Below are 12,555 nucleotides of genomic sequence, written 5' to 3' on the forward strand. Positions count from 1 at the left end.
TAGCATGTTATAAATATTATAATTCGCATTTTTTTAGTACACCATACAAAATGGTGTCACTGCTACGGACGTTAATCGCTTTCTTCTTCAGCATCTTGAAGCCACTCAACAAACTCTGCCACCTAAAACAGAACAGAAAAATTACAGTATTACATCCTTCCTATCAACACTTATATGTCGGACTACTTCATCATATTATTCTTGCAGTCCTGCCAAAGCATTTCTGCTGTGGCATATACGTACTGCTTTTCTAACAGTTCCTTGCTCTGTAGAAGCAGCTGCATCATGGCTGTTGTACCACTCCACGATTGCGTCCTCGCTTAAAATGTCTTTACTATACAGCCACTGTAACACATTCTTTAGAGATGACATGTGTTGCAGGTTATGCAGCATGCATTCCTGAAAGCAGGAAGCCATGTGTCAGACCTCTTTCCACGCAGAATAATTTCTGTGCTAGTCAATAAAACTTTAACAACTGCACAAAGTTAAACTGCATGAAAGTTTGGTTTAGACGAGTCTCTCCTGAACCAAACCTCCTGGTGTTCTCACCTCAAAGCCACTGAGGCAGTCCCGTTGTGCCTCCAGGCCTTTGACGTAGTTCTTCAGGAGTGGAATGAAATGCTGTACGCACTTTTTCAGCTGTTGGAGATAGTCTGCCGAGGATACTTCTTTTGCAGCCAACAAGGGTAGTTCAACCACCACCCTCGACACCACAGTGATTACACCTTTCATGGTGATGTTATAGGCATACCTACACATAATGCAGAGACACACTGTATAGCGGAGCAGAATAGAGCTACCCAGCTGTGATATGGCGGAGAATAAAAAGCGTACCTAGACGAATTGATTTCCAAAATGAGGTTGTCACATTTCACTTTCTCTTCCATTCCACGCTGCAAGCTTTCAACAACCTCATTGTAGAACACTGCCGGTAAACGAATCATGAACAGTGATGCATGCAGAAAAGAATTCTATGTTGCACACCCTAAACACACTTTAGCTCTCCTCTACTTTGGGTTACGGAGAAAAGTGTGAAACAAAGCACCGTAAATATTTAGTTGCATAGAATTTAAAGTGGGACATTCTTCACATAGCATATAGTGAAGTGAAAGTGAGTAACATATTCTGTTCCACAGAAGCTTATATACCATATTTGCTCACATAACTGATGCGTGCCCAGCTTGTGCACCAACATGTTGTTGCTATTTTTGCTGCTGTACTTAACATACCCTGATTTTAGCAGCATGCCCAGCCCATATCGCACTGTCCAGCCATAACAGTGCAAGTGAGTGCTGGAGACAGTACATCTTGTAGAGGAAGGGGGCCACACAGACAAACAAATATAAAGTGAAGACACTGCGCGTCAGGAGCACAGAAAGCCCTGAACAAAGCAATGCTGGGAGTGTCAGGGCAACAGCAGCATGGACGTGGGCGCCCTCTAGAGAGCAGATGAGGATGTCCTTACCTCACTAACATAATTTTCCTCATCTCACTTTTTGCCAGCAGGGGGCATTCAGAGGGCACTTGCAAACATCTGGCTACACATGCGTGTGGCTCTCTTTGTTCAGAGCACTTTCATTTTCTCAGGTGTCGGTGGACTATATGAACTTTCGGGTTAAATTTTTACCCCTGAAATTATCACGCCCCCTCTATGGTGGAACATTTTTTGGTAAAAAGGTGAATTAATTATGCGAGTAAATATGGCAGATATTTTCACTGTTCGCAGTTTTGCCTTTGTATCGGAGCTGTATTAAAATTCAACTACACTGCCACCGTATTCAGCGTGACACACTGTGCAGCGTTTATAGTCAATCCTATGCAAGTTCTAAAGCATCTTGACCGATATACATCCACTGATTTTCTAAAACTAACTCCACTGAATAAAGATCTTGTACATTCACAAAACCAAAAACACTTAGGATTGACAAATGTGGGTCTCATCCACTACTGAAAGTATTTTACAAAAAAAAAAAAAATTAGCGGCCTTTCTCTCTCAGAGAGGTCCGCGAGGTTTTGAGAATAGGATTAACTAGAGTCACTAAATAAGCTACGCTTCAGAGTATGGACACTGAGGCGAAAAGAGCCGCCATGTTGTTTCGGATGACCCCCAGCCCCACCTCTATTTTGGCAGTAGAAATAGATGAAGGTGAAGTTCAGCAGTGGAAGAAGACAACACTTCGAAGAGCGCTAAAGGGATGGCGCTGGAGGTCATCCGAAACAACATGGCGGCTGAGTGTCGATACTCTGAAGCGTAGCTTATTTAGTGACTCTAGGATTAACTATGCTGACTTTTAACTTAAAGGAGCAATGAGGTTAAATTTAACGTTGCTCGAAATCCTGTCTCATCTCTCAAGCTGTCCACCAGAAGTCACCATGCAAAATATTTTCGCTCTGCAGTGAGTTATAGCTGTGCAATCGAATTTACAAAGAACAGTCGGAGAAAGCAGCCGCAGAGGGACGATACTTTTCTTGCGTGACGTATTGGAGGCTCCGTGCCTTTTTTTTTTTTCTTCTCAGCTCACGCACCGCTTATACATGCTCGAGCTGTACGTCACTGGTCACGTGAGGGGAGTAGCCTACGTCACAACGTCCTCTCGTTCTGCGATGCGCTCTTTTCATGAGGAGAATAATTTTTCGAAGGTGTGCGGGACAAAGCCCTCGCTCTGTAGGTCACCTGCGCTAGTCGTTCTTTCGCAGGAACTCATTTTATTCGTTGGAGAACACTCTGCACCAAAAAAAAAATTCAGGGGTCACCGCATTGCTCCTTTAATTTTGCTACCTCATTCTATCTGTTTAATTAATTAATCAATTTGGTAAACACTACAATTAAATGTATTACGTTAAATTAATTTAACCTCATAACAAAACAATGCCAAAATGTTAAAATGCAATTTCTGAAGTGCCAGCCCCCACATAAACAATCAGAAAGATATAAATTCTATGTAAGAAAAAATAGCACGAGCGTTATCTACTCAGAGTAATGTAACATGGCATTGAAGGTAACAACACTGCAAGGCCATCCAAGCATGTCACCAGGAATGCTCTTCTGCTCGACATAAAGTTTCGATTGTTCAATCTTTTCAGACAGACCCAAAGGCACGTCTGAAATGGCAGCACATTCAAGCGCCATGATTTGAAAATTATGGTGTTGCAAACATTCGAACATATGACAGAGGTGTGGCACATTAAAACATTTACTTCAATCTTTTAGCATTAGAAAAGTTGATTAGCTGCCATTACTTACATTTGATATCATCTGGGGGCGGAAAACCACAATCAGCTTCCACTTCATCATCAGAGCCTTCCTGCTGGCTGTCTTCCTCTTCTGACGAGGAATCCTCCTTCCCCCAAATGTCATATACTTGATCTTCAGCTTCATCATCTGTTCCCGCATCAGCGACATATTTGTATGCAATCGACTCATCTCCGAACAGCGCTTTGTCACACTCTAAAAGACCGGAGAAAACAAATCCCAGAATATAGACTGTGAGGCTTACAGGACCTCCTGCTTCAAGAAATGCAATGAGTGCTAAGTTTAAAGCATAGCTGTCGATCGGTTTTGGGATTACAGTTATAGTCCGCTGCGAGCTACGTGTAGGTTAGACATACAGAATTTCATTCAACAGCACATCACAGTTTTGGAGATAAACAAGGAGCACAAGTGACACGTTCACATGACAGGCAAGCCTGAGTGATGGGCAAGACACGTAAACATGTTTACATGTTAAACGTGTTTACGTGTCGCGCCCATTGCTCAGGCTTGCTTATCATGGAGTTTATCCGCCAGCTAGCCTTCATCTACACCATTCTATACATGTTCACATGTGGCCCTGGTTTTGCAATGATGTAAGCACGGGCTGCTGCATTTCTCTGTATGTATGTAACAAGGGAGTGCCACCGAGAAAAAGCTACCGTAATTTCACGCGTATTAGCTGCAGCTCATGCGCAACATTTTTTCGTCTCACGGGAATTCTGCGGCATATCCATTGGTGCGGCTTATCTGATGACTATTTTTCCCTGGTATTTTCCCCATATGCCGGTCTTAACGAAAGGGCCGACAGTGTCTCTGGAACAGCACTGCCCTGCAAATGCACGTACAATACGTAACAGTCAATACGTCGTGTCTTCTGGAAGGCCACTGACCCGTCGATCCATGAAAAACACACAAGGGCACAATCCGATCTTGGTAGAACACTAGAACTGGCCTCTTTTGTTGTACACCATGCTGACCCCAGAGTATGGACCACAGGGCTTATGGCCTTCTCTATGGTCTCTTTTGTCGCACAAATCAGTCGTGCCGTATATCCCGCGGCTTATCTGCACGAAAATTTTCAAAAGGTTCCTAAAAAGGGGTCCTGCGGCTTATCTGAGGTGCGGCTTATACGTGTGGAAGTACGGTAATTGAAGATTGTTTTGAGATATGATAAAACGTAAACAGCAAGTTTCATCTCATATAGAAGGCATGCAGTGCAAGTTCTTCAGAATTCTCAACTATCGCTTCCCTGATTTTGGAGCTTGTAACTCAATACCCCTTTGGCACAGTGCTGGACAAAAGTTTACGGAACACACTCCGGCACATTCCTTCCCCAGAGTAACAGAGTATCAGCAAATGGGACCGTACGGACTTACAGATATGGACCTGGACAACCCAGTTAACTGTTTGCAAGTCCGTTCAGTACCATTCGCTGCTAGCATGTCACTCTGGGGAAGGAATGCACCGGAGCGTGTTCCGTCAACTTTTGTCTCGCACCGTACAATAGGAGGATTTACCGTGATCTGTTGTTTCTGTATAAATGCTCGTGTAATTGTACTGTACCTGGAAGTTTTATGGAAAACTCGCCTTCCATAAAGCTGCAGATTTTGTACAATTTTCATTGTAGTGCTGTTGACTCTTTTAATAATGACACACATGGCGTTGCTCACCTACTTCGACGGCTCATCTATGGTGCATCCTGAACGTACCTTTAACTAACGCCAGTTGCAATGGGGCTATAGTAAACACGGTTTTTGTATTTATCGTTTTAGTGTTGTTTTATAAGTTATTTATTTTAGTTGTATTTGTGTTTCAGTGTTATTGCAGGGTGCACTATTAGTGAGGCCCATTCATGGGCACCTTAAAAATAGATATCGAATAGAAATATTGGTGGCTTTGATGCTTTACGGAAACAAATCCGGAAGCTGCTGACTGTGGTGTTATGGAAGCGAGATCACTCGATGTAAAATTCAATTATAAATGATTGGTTTTAGCAATACCTTCTGCGGCGTCTCCTGCTTCTTCAAAATCATTCTGCATTGGTGAGGACTGAAGAAGTGTTCTTTCTTTCAAGGTCACGCTCGGACCCACTATAACCTGCAGTGGCACTTATAAGCACGGGAACTGAAGTGCAGTGAATACTTTAACAGTACGGGACTTACACCAATTCCTAAAATACAACCTCGCTGTACCGTAACACCCTGTTTTACGACCACGCCGTTGGACAGGAGGCACATGCTCAGGTCACAGTCGTCACTCACTGTGACATTGTCCCACATGTACACGTCACTTAGCTTGACGTTTGACCCTGGAATAAAATAATGCCTATATTCTAGCTACTGGTCAATCAATGCATTCATAGGGTTCTTCGTTTTCGGGTTTTATGATTTTTCAAATTCGGGAGGGAAAAATCGGGTGCTATTTACTCACGAGAATTCGGGGAGAAATCGGGCGCTATGATCTCTGTTTGATATGTGACCGGGGAATTTTCGGGTGAAACGAAAGGCATTAGAACAAGCCACAGCTGTGACACTAGGACGAGAAACAATTATCTTTATATTTCCGCTCGGAACTGGAATGGTGAATGACCGCGGTATTTAAACACTTGGACGAGCTCCACAGAAGCTCGTCTTTTGAGTCCTGCTGGAGGGGATCATAAAAGGAGGACAAATAGGTTGTCACAAATAGCTCTCTTTGCTGATATTTTGGTTCACTTTTCCGACGTTTTACCGAGGATGACAAGTTGAAGGACCGCAAGGATTTCGGGTAGATATCGGGTTTTACCTGAATTCTTTAAAATTTGTTCGGGGGGGAATTACTATCGTGAAAAATCGGGTTTAACCCGAAAACGAAGAACCCTATGCATTCACAATGAGTTTGTTGCGAGCGACTCACCTATGCTACAGTTCCTACCAATTACTGAATTCTTCACTACGGTTCCATCGCCTATCTTCGTACCATATCCTATCACAACATTCTGCTTAAGAGTACAGCTCCTGAGGAAAACAAATGAATGTAATTAACTGCTCATGATTTTATGGCAAGCCTGATATTGAGCGTTTTTAGTGAATGAATGAATTTTTGCTGTTTCAGGCAAAAAGAAAAATCTCGTAAAATATGGCACGAGTGTGTGTAGACGGACTGGGAGAAGTGTGACAATGTTTGTTTCTGATACATACATGCAACAACCCATGTAGTAGTGACAATAAATAGAGCGTAGAAATTGGTGTGGGAGGAGGTGCGTAGGAGGTGCGTAGGAGGGGCGTAGGAGGGGCGTAGGAGGGGCGTAGGAGGGGTGTAGGAGGGGTGTAGGAGGGGTGTAGGAGGGGGGGGGTCTGAATAAATCGCTTTTTGAATCGCTCGAGTTCTTCACATCACAAATAGGCATACCGAGAAAGAATGACCATGCCACCTGAGAAATCGAGTCACTAGGCATGCCTTCCTTAGAGCTACAAAGTTTCTTGCAAGGGCCTGCACGCTAGACCTTCCACTTTGGACACGTATTATAGTGCAATTCTCTTACAAAATAGGCAATTCTCTCACAAAATTGATCAGAGCGCACCGTGAAAGTTGGAGTCCTGAAGCTGGTCGGTACACGTTATGGCGATTGTACACGTACAACTCCTCATCCCCGATAACTTGATCCGGAACCAATGGATAGGTCCATCTTTGTATCATGTCCTTGCTGGAAGGTATACAAGGAATCGGTTATATCAGTTACGCTCGTAAAATGATGAGTTCAGCCTCGAAAGCTTGGATAAGGGTAATAAAAGCTTGTGGAGGTAACTTACCTAACAGAGTCATACATGATCACATTTGATATTGAAGCTGCATAGTTGCTGTCGGACACGTGGACATAAATAGAGTTTCCCATAATCTAGATCAATGGGGAAAAAAGCATCGATACGGCTGTATGTGTGACAATAAGAGCACAATTTTTTTTTTTTTTTTTTCTGAGGCTGAAACGCACAACATACAAAATGCAACACAAGGCTCACGGTGGCTAAGAACATGAACAATTTAAATGTGACAGTCAGCGAAAAAGACGGACAACAGCGAGACTCGAATGCAGAAGAGAATGGTGAATGTGTGATGTGAGTGTAGGGTACTGGTTAGACCACTTAGACAGGAGCACAATTCCCTCTGCTGTCTGGCTTTGTCGACGACTGGTTTGCAGCTGAAATATTTCCTATTACCTCTTCATGCTCCAATATGCCTTTGACAAAATCTTCACGTGTCTGGTAGTCGAAATTGTCAGAAAATACGGGAGGTACGTGAGGAGAGCATATTGCGATGTGTGTGTTCAGCAGATCGTGGTGGACTGTCACCTTGGCATTCTGCTGAAATATCTCCTAGAAGCGAAAGAACCGTAAGTCGGGTCTGCTGAATGTCACGCAGGATACTGCACAAAAGCGTTCGAACAAGTTGTCAGAAATAAAAGTATCGCGTAAGCCCAGGTGAACAGCACATGGTGAATGAATAGACCCTGAAGTTTTCGGGTTTTATTTTTTTCCAAATTCGGGGGTAAAATTCAGGTCATTCACTTGATGTCGAAAATTCATGCAAATTTGGGCGGAAAAATTACCATCAGACTGAATTTGGGGATAAATCGGGCTCTATTGTCGAACAAACGTTCGTTGTACAGCCTATCCAGACTATCAGACGTTGAGATCAACTGTGTATTTTGTGACAAATTAGTATGTCATTGCCGTGAGGTGCCTAGCTTAGGTGCAGTTTTGCGGGTAGAAATCGGGTTTAACCCTAAACCGGTGAACCTCGATTCGGGGTGCAAATTCGGGGAAAAATCGGGTTTAACCATAAAACTTCAGGGTCTAAGAATGAATAGACCCTGATGTTTTAGGGTTAAACCCGATTTTTCCCCAAATTTGCACCCCGAATTGAGGTTCACCTATCTAGGGTTAAACCCGATTTCTACCTGCAAAACTGCACCTAGGCTAGGCACCTCGAGGCATCGACATACTAGTTTCTTACAAAATATGCGACTGTTCCTTACTTCTGGCACTCTGGATAAACGGTACAGTGAACGTTTATTCTACAATAATGCCCGATTTCTCCCAGAACTCAGTTTAATGGTAACTTTTCTGCCCGAATTTGCGTGAATTTTCGACATCAATTTATTGACCTGATTTCTACCCCCCGAATTTGGAAAAATATAAAACCCGAAAACTTCAGCGTCTAAGAATGAAGCATGCAGCAACTGCAAGCAAGGATGCAACTTGAATGTGACTCTTACAAGAGGAAAATCGCATTTCTTCGCTCTTGACATTCGCTGATGATGAAGCACCTTCCTGCTTTCTGGGCAAATGGCAACAGTGCACTCGTCGTCCTTGCAACGTGTCTTATGGTCGGGAGCTGCCTTGCGGTAGATCAGTGTCATCAGTGCACCTTTGTCCTTTGCCACTGTTTTTCTTCGGGGCACATAACAAAATGTGCCACATCGTTGAATGTCACGGTTTCACTGTTACAGTGGAACCTCGTTAGCGCGTACCCGCATAAGCCGTAGTTCCGGTTTAGAAGTAGTCATTCGGGTTCCCCGACCGAACACCCATTGAAGCCAATGCATTTCATGACCGCTTTACACGTAGCATTTCTTGACGCCCGTGTCGCTTATCGCGTACCATTTTCGTTGATCTGTTCTTACGAAACCGGTCCTTGCGAACGGAACGCGGGGGGGAAAAACCCTGTCAACTTCTAGAACACGCGGCGATGGTTTCCGTAATCTTCCCCATATCTCCCCTTTCTTATCTGTGATCTCCTTCTTTCTGGGAGAAAAAATGGGGGTCATGACCTGGTAAGGTCATGCAGGACCACGTGTCAGCTTGGGATCTTTCTTTCTTGGGACGCTGCCAGTAAGCGTGTTGTGCGCATAGCTCGGCGTTTCGGGCCTTCGAAGCTCACGATCACAATCATCTGATAAGGCGTAAGATCGGGCCCTGCTACAAACTCACGTGAAGGTCGACATGGCGTATCGGTGAGCTCGATCATGCCGCATATTAGTGCGCTCACCGGATAACATCACACCTGTAAACAGAGTAGGTGTGATGTTATCTGGTGAGTGTTATCTCATTCCTGCTGCAATATCGTACAATGGCCTCGCGTTTTGAGCGTAAAGGCACGTAAAGGAGAAGGTCGCGACATCAGCCGAGTTGACGGACGACGACATTATCGCCACTGTTGCTCCCGAAACGGCGTCCAACTCTGATGGTGACGAGGACGACGTGCCGTGCCGAGGCCGGCGCATCGCTCAACAAAAATCACAGATTTCTGCGTTTGAGCGTGAAGTAAAGATCGTGAATTGGTGGCTTCTATAACGGCATGCATTTTTCGGGTTTCTCGTGACGATAAGTGACATAATTAGTAATTTTCGGTTATGACGTAGTACCGCTTTGCACGTACTTTTCCCGCGTCCCCGCCAGGTACGCGCTAACGAGGTTCCACTGTACTTTAACGCTATTACCTGTGTTCTTCAAATATGGGTCGCAGAGGAATGGTTGACACGACACCACCGTCAAGCAGCACGAAATCTGACCTTATCAAGCCCTTGCAGTCAAGGTCTCTGATCATATCTCCAATGGATAAGTACGTCTCTGATGATATCACGGTTGCTGTCATGGTACTGTGTGTGCGTGACCATTTTGAGTTCCTGAAATCAGGTGAATTGTAGCATGTTGCTAACTATCAAAAGGCTCTATGGCAGTGTAGAAAAATGATTTGTGCTTACTTAATGTATTCACGAATCTTCTCCGTGTGTGAGCAACAGAATATGAACACCTCCTGAATACCAGCATCATTCAAATATTCCAACGTGTAGTCTATTAGGGGCCTGTTGACGACTGGAAGCAGTACCTGTGACGGAAATCACAAATGTGGTTAATGTGGGCTTTGAAATGCGACAAAATATGGGGTCAGTTCAGGGTGGAAGGATTTTTGACTGAACACAGTTGCAAGACAGACAGCAGCTATGTCGTCTGTTCCGGAAACTGTTGACATTGGGTGATGTTGTGGGTAACAAGGGTAGAGCCCTGAGACTCGGCTCGTTGTTGACATATTATAAGAATATGACATCAATCCGAATTCGTCGCGTACAGGAATAGACGACTTCAGAAAATCCTGGAGAGCTTAGCACCACTTCGAACTCTGGGTAATTTGCTTATCAGAAAGGAGGAGAAGGTCTCCCCTGTTTTGATTTCTCCATTGATTTCGATTTCTCGGCATATTGCCCACGAGGTGTCAAGGTCAACAAAAACGAAACGTGAATGATTGTTCTCCCATCCTCGTGACAGTAATCTCCCAGGATGCAACGTGCGCGCTCCGAGCACTGGAATTTGCTGAAATCGTCTATTTGCCCAGTATAGACCTATCCCTGCTTGTAAACAAATGACGTCATAGTGTTCGACAACGCCACCAATTTGGTAGAGTTGAACTACGATCGAAGCTAGCGGCGAACAATGTCGCGCTCGAAAGCCACGGTCTTGAGGGGATTACGATGGTCCCTGAAAGGGACGCGACCTTCGGTCCTACTTTTCTTTCAATAGGAGGCAGCGAACAAGCGCCCATTCGTGGAACCCAGCCCTCCCCTTGTGATTTGTTTCGGTTTCAGTCTGTCTACCAACATCATGATGACGTTTCTCGGGTAGAGGTCTATTGTCATCTTGGAAAGGGGTGGGGGGTTGACACCCGTATAAGCTGGCTACTGTCATGCATTCATACTATATGCATTCATATCAGAATTTTGTGTGTGTGGTTGCTGATAAAATCCTAGCGTGCATATGGAAGGAGGAAAGAGGCAGCCGCAGTCTTCCGTACATGCCGTACATGACCACCAGGTTTTTTGGTAGCAGGAACCGAAGTCCCTGGAAAGGTTGTCTCTAGACATTTCACATGCATTTTCACCGAACTCCAGAATGTCACTGCTGTAACCGTAGTGTGGCGTGTACTTCGCTGAAGCTTTTGCTGCTGCAGCTCCGACAACGATATGGCCAAAGTGCGACAGCAGCTATAGAGTTTACGTAGTCATTGTAGCTTACCCACGGCTGTTCCTCAGTTAAAGGAGCAAATTTATCATTAAAATTATCTGCCGTAATAACTGCTTGCAGTACATCTTCTTGTTTCAAATCTTTGTCACTTTTCTGCGCTTGCAAGATCGCCATTTTGCGTTTAGTGTCGATGACGATTGGATCTACCAGATCTACTGTCTACTCTACTCTGTGTCGTCCAGAAAACGAAAGTGAACCATGTTTTTTTTTAATTCGACGCCCAATATTTATTACAAAAAGCTGGGAGATCTGCGCTGATGGCATCTTTGCACCCTTATGATTTCTATGCTAGGGCGATCGTTCTTAAATATATATTATAAGTTTCCTGAGAAATGCGAGATTGCAGAATTAGGGCTAGTCTTATTCAAATCCAACGTCCCTGAGATGCGAACGTACCTTGCGATATATTGCCAAATTTCGCTTATGCAAATAAGCCGAAACCAGAACTGCGCACTTTCCGAGCGCATAAACGATGCGACCCGCCTTATCTGGGTCGGAGAGCGGAGCGGTCTAGTTGGCCAACAGATCAGCGTCCCCACCAGCTCCCGTGGCATTGGTTAAGATGATCGATCGCTTTCCACGCCGAGACAGGGAGGTGACACGGGTCCGAATCCTGTCACCCGCTGTGCTGTCTGAGGTTTTCCCTGGGTTTTCCGAAGACTTTCCTGACGAATGTCGGCACAGTTCCCCGGTACAGAAGAAGTTGGCCCAGATGCATACTAACTACTAACCCCCTGACCCCCACTCCTTCCTGCTGTCCTCTCTCCACCTGTCCACATCTGTACGCCACATAGCCACAGTTGCTTCGCCGCGCTAACACGGAATAGAAAAAAAAAAACCTCACATTTTAGCTAATTAATCGTCCAGTAATTGCATACACTGTTCTACAGGATGTCGTCTGCCTGACTGCATTTCCCGCCCAGCCAAGATGGCATCAGCGCTGCTCTCTGGAAAAAAACACACACACACACCCTGAAAACTACCATGACATTTACCTTATGATTTAAGCATATGTAATAAGGACGAATGTTCAACCCTCTTTAAACACAAAGCGGTGACACAGAACTTCGTGCCTATCCTGCCCCTCCATCTAGTTCATATACACATGTGACATAGTTTACTGCACCTTTGTACGTGCAACATTGCCGTTATTCTTTTTGTCGAATAACCTGTATATAACAACGTTTACTATGTAGGCCAGTCACTTTGGTGCATTTATAGAAGTCACCCATACTCACACCTCTA

At 44.5% G+C, this 12,555-nt stretch overlaps 1 protein-coding gene across 1 annotated transcript; it reads right to left on the bottom strand.

The window, feature by feature from the left end:
- LOC135394692 (translation initiation factor eIF2B subunit epsilon-like) lies at nt 1-11,449 on the bottom strand. Its single transcript, XM_064625554.1, has 15 exons — nt 11,302-11,449; nt 9,996-10,120; nt 9,732-9,917; nt 8,508-8,682; nt 7,450-7,605; nt 7,045-7,130; nt 6,816-6,938; nt 6,149-6,249; nt 5,416-5,561; nt 5,254-5,350; nt 3,245-3,448; nt 835-925; nt 550-751; nt 244-399; nt 1-122 (listed from the first exon to the last, which is right to left on the bottom strand). Exons 1-15 carry the CDS (start codon nt 11,422-11,424, stop codon nt 72-74), a joined length of 2,022 nt encoding a protein of 673 aa, XP_064481624.1. The 5' UTR covers nt 11,425-11,449; the 3' UTR covers nt 1-71.
- Between the last annotated feature and the right edge of the window lie 1,106 nt (nt 11,450-12,555).

This window comes from Ornithodoros turicata, chromosome 5 (assembly GCF_037126465.1).
Source record: "Ornithodoros turicata isolate Travis chromosome 5, ASM3712646v1, whole genome shotgun sequence".
NCBI lineage: Eukaryota > Metazoa > Arthropoda > Arachnida > Ixodida > Argasidae > Ornithodoros > Ornithodoros turicata.